The sequence below is a fragment of the Anoplolepis gracilipes genome, chromosome 8, assembly GCF_047496725.1.
Source record: "Anoplolepis gracilipes chromosome 8, ASM4749672v1, whole genome shotgun sequence".
Lineage (NCBI taxonomy): Eukaryota > Metazoa > Arthropoda > Insecta > Hymenoptera > Formicidae > Anoplolepis > Anoplolepis gracilipes.
The window spans coordinates 73,135-90,000 of record NC_132977.1 but is presented as its reverse complement, the minus strand read 5'-3'; the positions used below and the strand labels follow the sequence as shown (position 1 = coordinate 90,000).

General features: G+C 34.3%; 1 protein-coding gene across 5 annotated transcripts in view; it reads right to left on the bottom strand.

Annotated features, from left to right (window-relative positions):
- The window catches only part of LOC140668544 (uncharacterized), a 24,198-nt gene extending 8,646 nt beyond the window's left edge, over window positions 1–15,552 (bottom strand). The window contains exons 1-2 of one of the 5 annotated variants that reach the window (XM_072897638.1): window positions 14,380–15,551; window positions 13,772–14,157 (exon numbers count right to left, since the gene is read on the bottom strand). In XM_072897638.1, the coding sequence (XP_072753739.1) occupies window positions 13,772–13,865 (94 nt within the window). In that variant the 5' untranslated portion in view covers window positions 13,866–14,157; window positions 14,380–15,551. Of the gene's footprint in view, window positions 1–13,771 lie in introns of all 5 variants that reach the window. The other 4 variants (XM_072897639.1, XM_072897640.1, XM_072897641.1 and 1 more) reach the window with 4 other exon arrangements.
- Window positions 15,553–16,866: the final 1,314 nt, after the last annotated feature.

Below are 16,866 nucleotides of genomic sequence, written 5' to 3'. Positions count from 1 at the left end.
CGAAACGATTTTCCGTTAAATATGCGACAGACAGTATTATCATGACATGCGCAAGCATGAAATTCTACGTCAAGTGTGACGTCAATCGCCGTTCAAATATTCCACCGCCAACCAACTAGTCATATCGACTAGTTGTATCGACACTTTTTTACGTTACTTTCAAGGCCAGATTGAAAGCGATCGAGAAGAGATATTCCGACATTATAAATATGTGTATTATAAATGTAAATTGTAAATGCATTAATATGCGACAAGGAGACATCCGACGATGTATTGAAAGATGATCAGCTGCCGTCGCGTAAACGGCGCTTTAGACATTACCCCCCGGTAGCTGCTGCTATCGGGGCCAAAATATGCGAATCACGGGGCCTAATGCGCAGGCGTAACTCGCGCATGTTTTGCGAAAACGGCTCCGAAAAAGGCGAACCCGGAGAAGAAAGCGCGAGAGCCGACACTCTCCTTCCGGACGTGCTACGCTAATACGCCATAGCTAATGGTATAACGTGGTTGCGCGAGAGTCTTGACTTGATTTGAGTCTTGAGTTTCTGTAACAGTTCACTTATTGTTAGTAATAAACGTTATCTATCGTGAGGACGATACTCGTTATTTTAGTGTAAGTACTCCGATATTAAAGCCACGAGTCTTTTCCATCCTTCTCTCTCGTCTATCTCTTTCGAATAGTCCTAGTTCCCACGACCGCTTCTATTTTCTGATAGTGATAAAGATTTCAGTGGTCACTTTTCAATATTTACCTTATTTCGAGTCCTTGTTTTCTCTATACGATTGAAAGCAATTTTTTTTTTAACAACGTTGAACAATCAAAAATGAAAAACACGTATATTTAGTTTTTTCTTACTTGTTAGAATAAACTGTACCCTCGATATAGAGAGCTAAAAAATAAGTAATAACGATATAGAGAGGCGAGGGGAGGAAAGAGAAAAAGAGAGAGAGAGAGAGAGAGAGAGAGAGAGAGGGGGGGGGGGCATACTGTTCTACAGTATTTAAATTTAAATGTACAACCCACGTTCTCTCTTCCTGATAATTGGCCATTTCCCTGCTGGACGTGTCACATTATAAGCTTAAACTTCTCGTCGTTTCTCGACCGACTGACGAAATAATTCTTAACGTGAATCGCGAATCGTCTTGAATTAGGTTATTTTCTAATTGCACGCTTCTTAGCGTAACATCCGCTCACGCTTACACGCTTACGCGTTGCAGTCTTGAATAGTGAATATTATTTTAACGAACAATCTTTATTTTTGCTTATCTAAAAAAAATCATCTTAAAGGTTAAAGATTTTGAATGTAAGTTAATTGTACGTGTAAACGCAAGGAATTAAAAATATCACTTTCCGACAATGCTAGAGAAACTTGCAAAGAGACTTGATCAGATGCGTAAGAAGTAGCATAAGAAAATCAATTAGAATTAATATTATTTTTAATATTCAATATTATTTGCCGTTGCGCGTTTATTAGTTTATTAGTTTATCTATATGGTTTTGGAGCCGTGGATGATTGATTGTAATAAAAATGCCCAACCGTGTTAAAAAAAAAAAAAAAAAAAGCGGCTACTACATAAATCGTATCATGTGTATTATATAAACTTAATGTGAAACGCGCCCGCGTCTCTTACAATTAATTAGATATATTGTACCAAATGGCGATCCAACATCCAACACAACAAACAAACAAACAAACAAACAAACAAACAAACGAACGAACGAACACACACACACGCACGCACGCACGCACGCACGCACGCACGCACGCACGCACGCACGCACACACACACACACACACACACACGCGCGCGCGCTCGCCAAAATCTTGGACGCGCGTCTAGCCATGTGTCACGTGTCTTTTAAAAGTTGCAGCTACCGACGGATAAAGAGGAAAGATTAGGAGCGGAAATTTTCCAGATAGAAAGGTCTCGAATACTAACGCGACCGGTCCGATACCAGCTGTGACTCATCTAAACACGAAAATTCACATATGTTACGTGGAACGTGAAAAATGAAAAGACAAGAATATTTTTGTTTGTCGCACACTTGGTTTACAAACAATATAATCAAATTGTAATCTTAAATTTATTCAAAATTCATTTTATTGATAATAAAATTTGCGCACGTGAGCGACGTAGACGTCGCAATCACAATTTTCAAAGTAGGTGGCAGAAAACGCGCAGCCGGTTCTGCCAGATGGTCAATGAATCTACGATACCATCGAAGAAATTTCCGTCAGATCGAAAATGATCTATAATCATCGTTTAGTTATTATCCCTTATTGTTTTTCACACTATATATACTAATCCGCATTTCGACCGGCAATTATCCAGATGTGAACGGAAAGATTATTTACAATAATCTTTCGTTGCTTCTTGGTATTTTCATATAATTTTGAAAAAGAAAATACAATTTTTGTAATAAAAATCCATAAGCCCGATGAAAGAGATATAGAAAAAAAAAAAAAATCATATTTGTACTTTTAAAATCATACTCTTGTAAGTACCTAAAAATTTTTCAAAGTTCTTCAAATTTCTGCTTCCCCCCTTTTTTCTTTCTCTTTGAAAGAGATAGTAATTGAGACGCATATCGAGGGAAGTGGAAGGATCGTCCCGATCGATTGATACGGATGGAAAAAAAAAAAAAAAAAAAAAAAGAAGCAACTCGCTCTCTCGATAATATAATGCTGGATTAGAGCAGGACGTATCTTTTCCACTCGATAGACTCCGGGGCACTCATAGGCGGGGCCATGAGGAAGACGAAAGAAGACGAACGGGATCGCACATGTCCACCTCGTCCACTTCGGGTATTCATGTCGGTATTCATGGCGAGCAGCTGCCGAATGCACTTCAACACCATTACCTGCTTTTCGCAACGCTCACTCGCGAGGCGACCATATCCTGGCCGGCCCTGGCACGCGCCTGCCTGCTATCCTTTCATATTTCTGTGTATATATGTGTATATAATGTATATAATGTATATAATGTATACATACACGCACGCACACAAAAGTATTACAAAGTATATTGTAGATTGATATTTGAGTGTAAAAATTTAACAATTTGCAGAGACAGCAGGACATAATTCGTAATTCGTAATTATGTAAGTGTGTACATTAGTATAATATAATTTTGGCTTCAACATAATCGTATTTATTAATAACGTACATATTCCTCGTATATAAACAATATAAAGTGAGAAAAAGGAAGACTAAAACGAACAAGATTTCAACGAATTAGTACAAATATATACAAGCGATATATTATTCACGCTGGCATCACGATTGCATCAAAGCCGGTTACTGCATGGTAATTACTTCCGGATTTCACTGTATTCTCACGCAAATGTTTTTGTGCGCCGGTATGTGTTAAACTCGAAAGTTAAAAGTGTCATGACATTTAGCAAGGCATGCGAGCATTACCGGTAGAAATAAATCTTTGACCAAAAATTTCAAATCTCCCTTTGTTATACAACACATATACATATACATGTACATGTACATGTACATATACATATACATATACATACACATACACATGCACACACGTACACATTCCATTGACACTATTCTACATTCAATATATCCAACTTTAAATATGACGATGTGTACGAAATTGCAAGAATTATATATCGTTTAACTTTTTTATCTTGTTTGTTTACATAGAGTCTCATTGTCAGTAAAATCTACCAACGAATTCGATAAGTTATCGAATTCCATAACTTATCAGGCATGAACTTGCGGGAAACAGGATTGTCATATAGAGAATCATCAATCTTTTAAACTTTAAACCAATTTTTAATGATGAACGAGCGAGCGTTATTTCCAAGTTTTATCGCGTTTACCACATGCTTCTTTATACAATATTTTTAAAATTTTCTGTAAATATAATACAAATATGAAGCAGATTTGTCTCTTTTTCTCTGGAGCAGTTAACGCGATGGACTATGCACACCGAGTATCGTTAGCAGGCGGCACATGGTCCGCATCATGCTTTTCGAAGCCGCAGATGGTTCCTTCTGTGCGCGATTATGGTTTTTTTTGTCATGTATACCGCGTGTGCAGGCGGTAAAACACGTGCACTTTTCGATCATTTTTCGTCACAAAATTGATCGGTCTGCGAAAATGTTGTATATGACGGTGGTGTTTGTTGTCCTGTCATTTATATGCTACAAAGTACATATAATATGTACTTTCCCTTATGTTCCATTCTCGATTTGAAAATTCATAATCGCGCCAGCACGTTCACTGCTGCTACCATTGTCATATCGACTTATCAAAATATTCAAATGGTCTTATTTCAACATTTAAAGTTCTCTTTAATAAAATTCCATGCTCATTTTATATGCAGTCCGCAAATTAATATTATACAATAATTCGTCATTTTTCACACTCAACATCACTTTAACGGTTGAATAAATTTGTCATGCACAAAGCGTGCCGTAATATCCTAAAACCAATCTCCAAAATTTATTGACTTAACTAACTCTGACTTATTGTCAGATATTTATTATACATTTTTAATTTAAAGAGAAAACTATAATAGCAATTTAGAGTTAGCGGTAGTCTTTTTCAAGTATTTCAAATTCATTTACACTATAAGAAACGAATAAAGAATAAATGTTTCATGATTGAGGGGAAAAAATTATAGGAATCAAAACTGATAATAAGTGAGAGCATTATTGAGTATTATTTTCATCACTCTGTTACAATAACGACACAGAGGTTAGGTGATAATAACTTCGAAACGAAACAAAAATGTTTCAGTACGTAGATGTAATCAACTTATTCGTAGGTTCTATATTATTCTTCAGAAACAATTTACAAATCAATGAAAAATATTTTTTGCTTTTTGTCACAACTTTTTAATTATGATTAACTTTTTAATTATAATTATCAAACAACTAAAATTTAAAGATATCTATTCAAAAATGCAAAAAATTATATATAATACTATTCTATTAAAAAAAATCAGTTTTCATTTCTTCTAGCTCTTTTTGAAAAAGAGGCGATGCTTTGTTTGTCATTTAAAAGATGCCAATAAGCTATATAAAACTGCAAAAAGAATTTTTTCCTTACGTTTAATAATTTAGGAGAAAACTACTTGTCACAATTTATGTGAGGAATCCCGCATATGTTAAACTTCAAAAAGATAAAGACAGTAATTAATTAATAAATTAGATTGACAATGAGAATGAAAAAGATAGGAGTAAAAACTTATCAAAAGGTTGACTCTGTGTAAGTGCATATTTCTTCCTTAATAAATATTATATATTGGGTGTGTTTGTGCGTGCGTGCGTGCGTGCGTGTATATGGTACAATCGTATAGTGAGATAACTGAACGGCGAAAAGATTAAAAAAAACTCTATCCAGTATTGTACTGAAATTCTATGGATCAAATAAGAAAAAAAAAATATAGCTGTATATCTTTCTCTTTACATACATCAAATTCTATACATATAATATTTTACGCTATAAGAGATTTATGATTTTGCGATTTTGCGAGTATATGTTAAAAAGTCGTCGATTTTTGTACCTTGCCGAGATGTAAAATATGCATGGTTTTTTGGGTGTAGTATATTGAAAATCATTATTTTTCAAAAACTCCCAACGACATGGCGTTGATCGGCCTCTGATCTTGGATCGGATCCATGCACCTAAATGTTTATATAAATTCATATAGACTTTTTAAAACACATTTGGATAAATACAAATTATTTTATATATTCATAAAAAAAAAAAAAAAAAAACCATATCTTTCGATCACCGAATGACACACAAAATGGTATTTTCATTAACTTTGAATGTTATCATGTGATTCTACACTCAAAGCTATAAGAAATATACATTTTACAATTAGTTCCAGCGGGAAGGGGGGGGGGGGGGGCAAAAATCGATGACTTTTCAACATATTCTTTCGTTGAATTACTTTTGGCTATATTTTTACATCAATTTTTTTTCTTTGAATTTAAATAATAAGATAACATTAAAAACACTACGATTTTTTAATAAGTATTGAACGTTATATCTATAACGTGTTCTACATATTCTTATTAATAATATTAATTTCGTCGATAACAGAGCCATATTTTTTTACAATTTACTCGGATAATAATAATCATCGGTTGTATCGATTGTAAAGAAGAGACGGCGACTGTCTCCTACAACGTGAGGGTTATTTTATGTTAAAAAAAGTGAATAGATTGTCATTAGTAGAATAGATATTAACCGGAGATAAGAAAAATTTATGAATGCTTGGCGTTACATGCAGCTGCTAACTATTGATCGATGATTAGAAACAAATGATATTTATTATATATCTTGTCATAATTAATAATTTTTTAAATTACGAATGAGTTAAGTAAATGATAATTTAATTCAAATTTAAACTTAAAAACTTTTCACAAATTTCTTCTTACATAACAAACAGAAAGAAAAAAAAAATAGTCGTACTATGTAAACACATATGTGCAAACACACTATACTACATATAGCCTATCTCTCTCATGTTAGTCTATATATACTAGTATTAAAATAATATTAAAATAAAAATCATTAAATAACTAAAAATACTCTTTACGAGATATTATATATTTTATTAAATTTATTTGCAATGTTAAAATAAAAATAAATGTCGTAATCTCGAAATAAAAATAAATCATAAAATATCTCATAAAAATTAATAGTAAACCTTTCGAGGTGAGAGTATACATTAATAGTTTTAAATATATAATAGTACAACTAGAAAAAAAAAATAGAATCGAATTTTCAAACCTCGTAATTCCTAATCGTTTTTGAAATAAAACTGTGCTCTAATTATAAGAACTAATAAAAGTATTTCCGTTATTACTACGATAACTTTTGATGCAAACTATAATATTTTTTCGGGAATAGTTTCAGAAATATACAATCTTACAATTTATAATTTTTGCACCTGCAAAATAATAATATAGATAAATTCTATAATACAAATAATTGTCGATAAATGTAAATTGTTGATTAATATTTTTTACAAGATTTTTGTAACCGTATTTTCGAACGTACGAGAAGTTTTGAAATTATATAAGTTGCATATTAACAATCTTAAAATGAGAAAGTTTTGAATTATTAAGAATATAAGGACTACGTCCCAAATATCGATTCTCGGTAAAATCGAAATGGATATGGAAGCCCGAAGAATGTTGGAATTTTCTAGCAGTTGGGTAATATAGGAAATATTATGGCGACATCCACAGAACCCATTAACTTTGAACTTGTACTATTGGAGGATTGACGCGGCAATATGGAGATGAACCGTTGAAATTCTAATTCGTAAATATTTGCTCGATTGATATTCCGTAAAAGTTTCAGAAGTAGCAAAGAGTGTGAGAAATGTGATTGCGCGATAAATATGAGTTTAGATAAGGAAGAATTGATGAAAGTGATGAAAGATTGCAAAGGGAATTTATGGCTAGACTAAAATAGGAAGGGGAAAAACGAGTAGTAAACACCAAGTACCAAGCTGAGCTGAGCTGATTGTGAGCTGATTGTGAGCTGAGCCGAGCTGAGCTGAGCTGAGCTGAACCGAACTGAACTGATTGCGAGCTATGCTGAGCTGACAATGAGTCGAGTCGAGTCGAGTCGAGTCGAGCCGAGCCGAATGATCGGCCTCTTCAGGAGGGAGTAAAGTGCCAAGCAGGGGGTGGTTCCGTCCTATACTACATCACGAAACACCTGGCATTTCTACGTCTGTTCCATACTCTCGCCCTCGTCGCGTCTCGTGCCTCCCGATCTTTGTCATATTATCCCCCAAACTGCATAAGCACCCTCTTTCCTGTGCTCCTCTGCCACCCGGTAGTACGTCTTTGCGGCTCGTTATATTATATATCCGCATTTATCGACTGACAAATATCTATATCCCACAATACTATTTCTATAATCCATATAAAGATATACCATCCAACCGTGATGGAATAGGATAGGGCTCACTATTTGGATGAGATTTCAATTTTCTGCTCATTGCATATACTCAAATCTTGGCAAAGTTTTACATATGAGAGAATAGCGAGTGTTTTTTTCATACAATCTCAATATCGGAAACGATAATCAATACCTATATCGTTATTGCATCGTAACAATTACTATCGTTTCAATTACTATGGCTATCGGTGTTTTACTTTTCTATAAGATACGCTCAAGAAAGTTTGAACATTAAGTATACATATTTATAATTATTTTCTATTAAATATTAGATGTTAAAACGAGATATATATACGCATATCTCCCTTCCCCTCTCCTAGGCCTTATGTCTGTTTTATACACTGATTGTAAGAATAAAAAGTTGTTAATTTGACTAGATGCCTTTGATTATTATCATTTCGTTAGTTGAAATATTTAAGTCAAATACACATCGTAATACACTATTTCAACTAAAGAAATGATAAAACTAAACTGATTTAGTTAAATTTATCATTTAGTCAAATTAACAACTTTTTTTTCGATACGTAAATTTGAATCTTAAGTGCTCTGATTTTTTTCGAGAGTGTTTCTTGATCGCGTCTTATAGACAATGATGTCACAATACTGTTTCCATACAATAATGGCCGGAAAATCTATCGATATGTTTTGCCGCGCATATTATCACGTCACATCATATAAGGATAAATGCGAAAGTAAGCGAATGATTTCTCGATTCTCGTACTTGCAGGTTATAGTTTTTGTGTTGGTAAGCACATAAATGTGTGCTCTTGAGAATAGCAACAAGAGTTTGATGAAATCAAGTATTCGCGATATATTTTGTAAGAATCGATTTTGATTAACGGAACATGAACGTATTATATCTTTGTCGATTTATCTACAATATACTGTATATATTATGTATATGCAATCTGCCACTTTCAGTAACGATGAAAATTCACATATAATTTTACGTTATTAAACAATTATACATATATGTGAGAGAGAGAGAGAGAGAGAGAGAGGGGGGAGGGGAGAGAGAGAGAGAGAGAGAGAGAGAGAGTGAGAGAGAGAGAGAGAGAGAGAGAGAGAGAGAGAGAGAGAGAGAGATTATATATCTTAAATTATAGAAATAAACTGTATTTACGTTGTATTTACTGAAATTAATTACAATAATAAACTGTTTTATTTATTTGCTTATCTTTGCATAAATAATTTAATAATCGTCTAAGAGACATTGGTAAACAAGTAATTTGCATATTGGAGCATAGCGACAAATAATGGATACGCACACACGTGCACGCACGCACGCACTCACTCCCTCGGGCATACGCCTACAGAAAGTGAAGCGCAGAGTCGGCTGCAAAAAAAGTTGGAAGAAAGAAGACTTTTCTTTTTCAAAGTTAGTTATCTCATAATCCCTTCAAATTGACATCTTTATAACTTTGTTTTATAATTTTTTCCTTTGATATTTTTCCTATGTGCATTCATTTCTCACACATACTTTCACCAATACTACTACAATACAATGTCATCTCTACATCATCGTAATAATAAGAATAGATCACGTGACGGCGCGCGCAGTCACACTTAACCGCGTGGGCTTGAAATGCAAGCGCAAGGCGCAAGGCGCAAGGCAATAGCGATTGGGCAGTCTCGCTCTCTTACGTGGTAATGAAAGTATCTTAAACTATTCTTTTCAAAACATTTCCCTTTTTCCATATTTCTAAGAAACAAAGAAAATATATGGGGGTTTTATTTATTGTACAGATAGTAATCTCGAATCGATAATTGTAGGATCGTTTTTTTTGTCCCTGTTCTAACAAAGATTATAGATAACTTTGCCATTTCTCGAGTGAGTCTCATTTAATATAGAAATCCAAAATAGTCTGTTATAAAATGCCATTCCATCTTGCTCATTTTTATTCTTGTCTCATTCTTATCCAAAGGAAAAGTTTTCAATAAGCTACGAACAAGATTTATTAAGTTAGACTTTGAAAGGTAAACAAGTTTGTGTCTCGATTAGATAACTACTGATTCCGAGCAATCTAATAATCGCGAGACAATATAATTGATACAGACCTATTACTATTCGCCAAAGAATTTGATACATTAAAAAGAAAGTCCTTGCGACTAAATGTCGCAGGACGAAATAAAAATAGGAATAAGACGATAAAAAGTGCTCATCTCACGTTTCAATACGATTGAATTATTTTTAATATTATTATTTATTCCTTTATTTTATTTATTCCTTATTTATTCCTTATTTTTACTCCTTTTTACTATACATATATATTTCAATCAGAATCAATTTGGTAGATTTCTCAAGGCGCTATTTAAAACCCTCGAAAGTATTTATTCCTGATTAAAAAAGAAACATTTTCTATTAGGACTTGAAAAATCTTTCCATCCGAAGAACGAAAAATTATTGAACCTAACCCTTTTTATTATTTAGTTTATCGATTTGAGTAATTAGGAATAATTATTAGAACTTTTGAGAGATTTACTATCTTTCATTTATCACATTTATCGAGAAAATGTGTGTGTGTATGTACCAAGTATATTTTTAAAATTTATTATGTATTAAAATTGAAAATGCACGGATTTGAATAATTTCTCGACGATTTATAAAGTTTCTTCGATTAATCCATATATCGTATAATATTCCAACATAAATTAAAGTCGATATTAAATATGTGTGTGTGCAGTAATTTATGTACTATTTACCATCGAGGACAGCTTTGACTGTTCCGTTAAAATTTCAGACGTTCATTCACACGCACGCACTAGGTATGCATGCACGCAAATGCTTATGTACGCTTACGTTTCTCTTCATATTGTTTTCTTCATCTTACAGACTTGTATTGATCCATGTTGGGATATACATGTACATATTTAAAAGCTCTCTATGAATAATGTGAATAAAAGAATTATAATATATATATATATATATATATATATATATATATATATATATATATATATATATTATAATTCTTTTATTCACATTATTCATAGATTATTTAGTTTCTTGGATTTGAATAACTTCTCGACGATTTATAAAGTTTCTTCGATTAATCCATATATCGTATAATATTCCAACATAAATTGCTTATCTCACGTTTCAATACGATTGAATTGATCACTTATTTTTACTCCTTTTTACTATACATATATATTTCAATCAGAATCAATTTGGTAGATTTCTCAAGGCGCTATTTAAAACCCTCGAAAGTATTTATTCCTGATTAAAAAAAAAACATTTTCTATTAGGACTTGAAAAATTTCCATCCGAAGAACGAAAAATTATTGTATATATATATATATACATATTTATTGTTTATTAATTTTTTTAATACAAAACTAATTTCAGTTTTTAAAGATTATAGGATATGAATAAATTACTACGTACATTCGTTTATCAAACTATAAATCAATTATTGATGAACATTTTTAAAGATTTTATGCGAACGATGTAAAAGTTAAACTTTTTCCGTTATTCATTCCTTTCTCACTTACGTCAGCAGTGTTCATATAATCTTATATGTATGTGTATATGTATATATATATATATATATATATATATATATATATATATATATACATATATATATATATTCATTATATATTCTCTTGTATCATATGTATATCATATACTCATAGCGTAGGAAAATAATTTTGTTATGTATGGAAAGAAAATAAAAATTTTGTCACATGGATTTATAACGGTAAGATTCATAGAATGTAACAGTTATTTCTATTAAGAAGAGAGAAAAAATATAGTAACACTGCTTCTATAAGTTTTAAAAGTAGAACTCTAAAAAAAAAAAAGAAACAAAAAATTTAATAAAAAAATTGGTAGTAGGTATTTGTATTAACTAAAAATAAAAGCAGAGCAAGAATCATTATTGTTCTAGAATCATTCTAAAATCATTATCAATATCGCTATGTAAATGTTTTGTGTGTTATTTATTTTCGAGTATTTTCTTGTTCTGTTATTGTTTATCATCAGCTCGTATTTTGATCGATTTGTATTCAGACGATTTCATTCATTCACAATTAAACAATGATGCGGTAAAATTGCTTGTTTAGGTATGTATAATGTAACCTATATATAGTCGTATGATATAATATCGATGATTTAATGTGTTCGATGACCCAAGGGCAATAAAATCAAGCAATTCGATTTTGCTAATAATCTATCGTCGTAATTTCATTAATCGGAAATATATAATATCCAGTTTTAAATATCATTTAATTTTGAGCTATTAAGAGTATCATAAACCAATCAATCAAACAAAGAATATGTAATTGTAATGTTAATACTTAAATACCTATAGTATTATTCAGTAAATAACACGAGTTTTATAGTTTTGGGTGATAACTGCTAAAATTATCATAATGAAAAAATGTAATTAATTTTGCATGTTTATTTTAAAAGTATTTTTGCAAAACTTTAAAACTTTTAACAATATTTGTTTTGATCATATAAGCGTCGTGCAATAGTTTTTAAATAATAACATGTTAATATTTTAATTGTTAAAATTTAACAAATAAACAGTTGAAGAAACAGTTTCTTTATTTAATTACTCTATGTATATTTTCTTTTTTCTCGTTTTAATCAATTATATGTGAAAAATATTTAATATTCCGTTCCGTCGCAACAAAAGAAATGTTCGATAGCAGAATTGATATTTGAAAAGATCTATAATAATTATTTTTACTCGAGAAATATTAGTTTATTTCTATGATTTGACGCGATTATTGTAAGAGAAAGCTAGGATATAGCGTGTGTTGCTGATATCCACGAGGAGTAACGAAGGTCGAAGAAAAAAATTATCGCTAGACGTACATATGCGAACACTGTCTCGCGCGAGCTTTTACAAAGTCGTCGTCTACGGTCTTGTCTCTCTTATTCTGTCTAGACATCGCTTGCGATGTACGTTTACATTTAACAGTATATCCTACATAGATACATGTACATATATCATTTCGTATACCGTTTTCGATAATCCGATAATCGTAACCATAAATAAATTTGTAAAACTATGCAAAATATTTTTTAATATCTTTCAATTATTATCGATGACAGTTAAAAATACCGACTAATATTTCTAAAAATGATAAAGAAATAAGAATAGTCGCAAAAGGGAATTTTCAGATATATTGCTCCTGTTTTTGCAATGCGACATAATACTATACATGTATACTGTGCAGAAAGGGACAAGTTTTTCAGATATTAACCAATTATATAATTTATTAAATATATATATATATATATATATATATATATATATATATATATATTTAATATGTTGAGATGAAAAAAAAAAAAAAAAAAAAAAAAAAAAAAAATGTTTCTCGTACGTATTAAAATTGTCATTACAAAAAACATATTTGACAGACAGACACGAATAAAAGGTTATAAAAGGTAGCAGGATGAAAATTCAAGACATGCGTGTGTGTGTGCGCGCGTGTGTATAAAGATATACTTATACATATATCCTTTAATTTAGAGTTTTAGAGGATTAAAGATTCTGTCGCGGCGGTAAAAATGTAAAGAAAGACTGTCTTGTTTCGTCTACTTTAGTCGGAAACGTTCCATGGTCTCGGGCGGAAATGTTTAATGCGTCAAACTGTCGCGAGTCGCGAGACGACTATGCGTCTCACGCCGACTAAATTCGCGAACGATAAGAGACAGAGATAGATAGATAGATAGATAAAGAGAGAGAGAGAGAGAGAGAGAGAGAGAGAGAGAGAGAGAGAAAGAAAAAGGAAGAGATATATATATATATATATATATATGTACTCGTGCAATAACTATGTCTCGTGCTAACCTGAAAGTCTATCGATGAAACGTAGCATGCCAGTGACGGGAGACACGTAATGGGAAGCCGATTCAGGGAGCAGCATTCCACCGGCGATCGGCATTTGTGTTTTTCTCCCGCTTTTCCTCAGATTCTTCGGGCGCTGGTACTGTCTCACTCTCTCTCTTTCTCGTCTTCGTTTCTTCGTTTCTCAGACACGATACGGGTCAGATGGAAACGGGCGTGCACGTCGAAGCGAGATGGAGCACTCCGATGCCGCAGCAAGGGGAGTGTGGGGACGGGGTGACGCGAGTTCAATCTAACCTAATCTCTCCCGTCCGTCCTCGTCCTCGTCCTCGTCCTCGTCCTCCTCCGTCCTCCTCCACCACCGCTTCCTCGTTCTCCTCCACCTTATCCTAAAGATACACACGGAGATTTGCAGCAAACCACTTTAGTCTACAGTACACCCGCGGGGATATCCATTATCCGGGAATTTTTCCACGGTCTGCGATTCGATCCGCTCCGGCAAGCCGGTCGCGTCCGCCTCGTAGTCCGTCGTCCGTCGTCCGTCGTTCGTCGTCCGTCGTCCGTCGCGTATCGCACACGTAACACGTACGCGTGGTATACGCGTGTCGTACCGCAGTGAAAACTCCGCTAGCGAACAGGCGGAACGAGCGGTCGCGGTCGCGCTCGCGACGCGAGCGCGAGCGCGAAAACGAGGCACGCCGTGAATCGACTAGTTAGACGGAGACGGGGCGAGACCGAGACAAGTAAACGCCCGCGCGCGAGGCGATATAGAATATAGACTGTCGGAGATACGTGTGTGCGTCGGGTGCGTGTATAGTGTGTATATATACATATATATATACCAGCCACTATCGATACACGCGCATGCACATGCACATATACACGCACGTGTACGCGACATACACACACTGTACGAAACACACGTTGACGATGACACGCGCGCACTCACTTGTCCTACTGATGTTCCAGATGCCGCGTACAGTTTACCAACAGTTTCTAACGTTGTAGAAATTGCGAACAATATAGTGCTTTGACACTGTTACTTCCGAATGGCGCTTGCCTATGTGTCTTTTTTCCCCTCCCCCCCCTCTCTCTCTTTTTTTTCTTTCTCTCGTTTGTTCTCTATCACGCCGATACACATATATGATCAATTCACATAAAAACCCACGTATATTATTTTATTCTTCATGCCACGATCGTCTTCTCTCGCCTTTCTCACGTGCCTGTGTGTATGTGTGTGTGTGTGCGTGCGTGCGTGTACAATGTGATGTGTACGTGTGTGTGTGTGTGTAACGTCGTCGTACTGATCGTGATAATGATATTTTTCTTTCTTTTTACACGAGTTTCCTCTGAAAAAGATGTACATGTACATATATCTCGTTTATAAAATGTGTACACATCCGTGTCGAGAGCTACGAGAACGACTCGATACACTCCTTTCCTGTTGGCAGCAACGCGCTATCGTGGTAAATGGATACGCTGTTGTAACGTTATCGTTATTATCGCGTCGATTGTCGTTGCCGCATCTATATCTATCCCAGAAACACTTAATGTTCGCAACGATGTGGTCGAATGTGTCATTGTGGTGTTTATTATTGGTGAGCGAGATTTTAAGCGTTGTCTTCTTGCGGGCCTAGATGGGCCCTCACGGATGATGATTGCACGACAATCGAACACTCGCACTGTCAGACGCAAACTACAAACGATTACGAAGGAACAGCCAAACGCAGTCGCGACCAACGACTCTGCGTCGACTGTCGACTCTAGCGCTGACTGACGAGTCGGCGAAGCAACGTTGTCGGGTCACTCGTGCTCGTGTCTCGATTGGTCGAGCGCCGAGCGGTCGTCCACTGACAGTTACTATGCTTTTCAGCTGACACGTGACGTCGCTTTCCGTTCGAGCCGCAGTTTGAGCCAGTCATACGATTGATCATTCGCAAGTACCAAGTATACTCGGTATTCGTTCGACTCGGCCTGTTGACCTGCTCCCACTCCCACTTTCCACTCGCGATCTTCTCTCTGTCGCAACCATTTCAGAGATCCTCTATCTGCGATATATATATATATATATATATATATCTATCGTAGCGATTCAAAAAGTCTGTTATCATGTTTTACGCTTTTTTATATGCTCTATGCTCTATGCAACGACCGGACGAAGCGACGAATCGACGAACGATGCTTATTTCGCGAGGTTGCCACGTTGTTTTCGCGCCACGATCCATCACGCCACACGCCGCACGCCACACACCGCATGCCGCACGCTACTATACGCAAGACGCAAGACGTCGCTGGCCGCTGCCGCTGCCGCTGCCGGCAGTCAGTGATGTATCGGCATTACTATTAACAATTGACAATCGTAGCTAATCATGGCATAATTATTTATCATCACCCTATAAGCGCATAATATTGTATAATATTTAAGATATATTCAAGGTATGTTTCTAGAAGATATATTCTAAGAATATACCTTAAATATTATGCGCTTATATAGGGCAGTTGCATCATTCGTTTTATATTGCTTCCATCATAAATTTTGTACACTAGGCTTCTTGCATAAATTAATTCTTTGAGTATCCTCTAATATACTCGCGTTTTGTTTTTTTCTTTTTCAAAGTTTAAAAATATCGAATAATTATTCATTATTCATGAGATTTAAACTAACTTATTATTGGTATCAGTATCATTATTTTTATAAGCATTTGCTCGTAAGACGATCAAATGCAATGTTTTTCTCTTACTCTCTAATTTCTTATTTTCTTTATTGATATCGACTATATTATATTTTAGCATCTAAAGAATTTTATTGAACTTTGCACAAAAGTTATTTATTCGAATATATAATTTTACAACAAAAAGCTAATAGTAAAACTAAATAGTATAATATAAAATTATTAATTTAGAACACGTGTGCACATCTATATAATATCGCTAAAATAAATTCACAAATATAAAAGTGCAGGAAAAAATTTTTGAAATAGCATATATGATTAAACGCAAGCTCAAGACTCGACATTGGTGCGTGCGTGCGTGCGTGCGTGCGTGCGTGCACGCGTGTGCGTGTGTGTGTGTTTCATTCATGATAGGGTGTCCCGTAA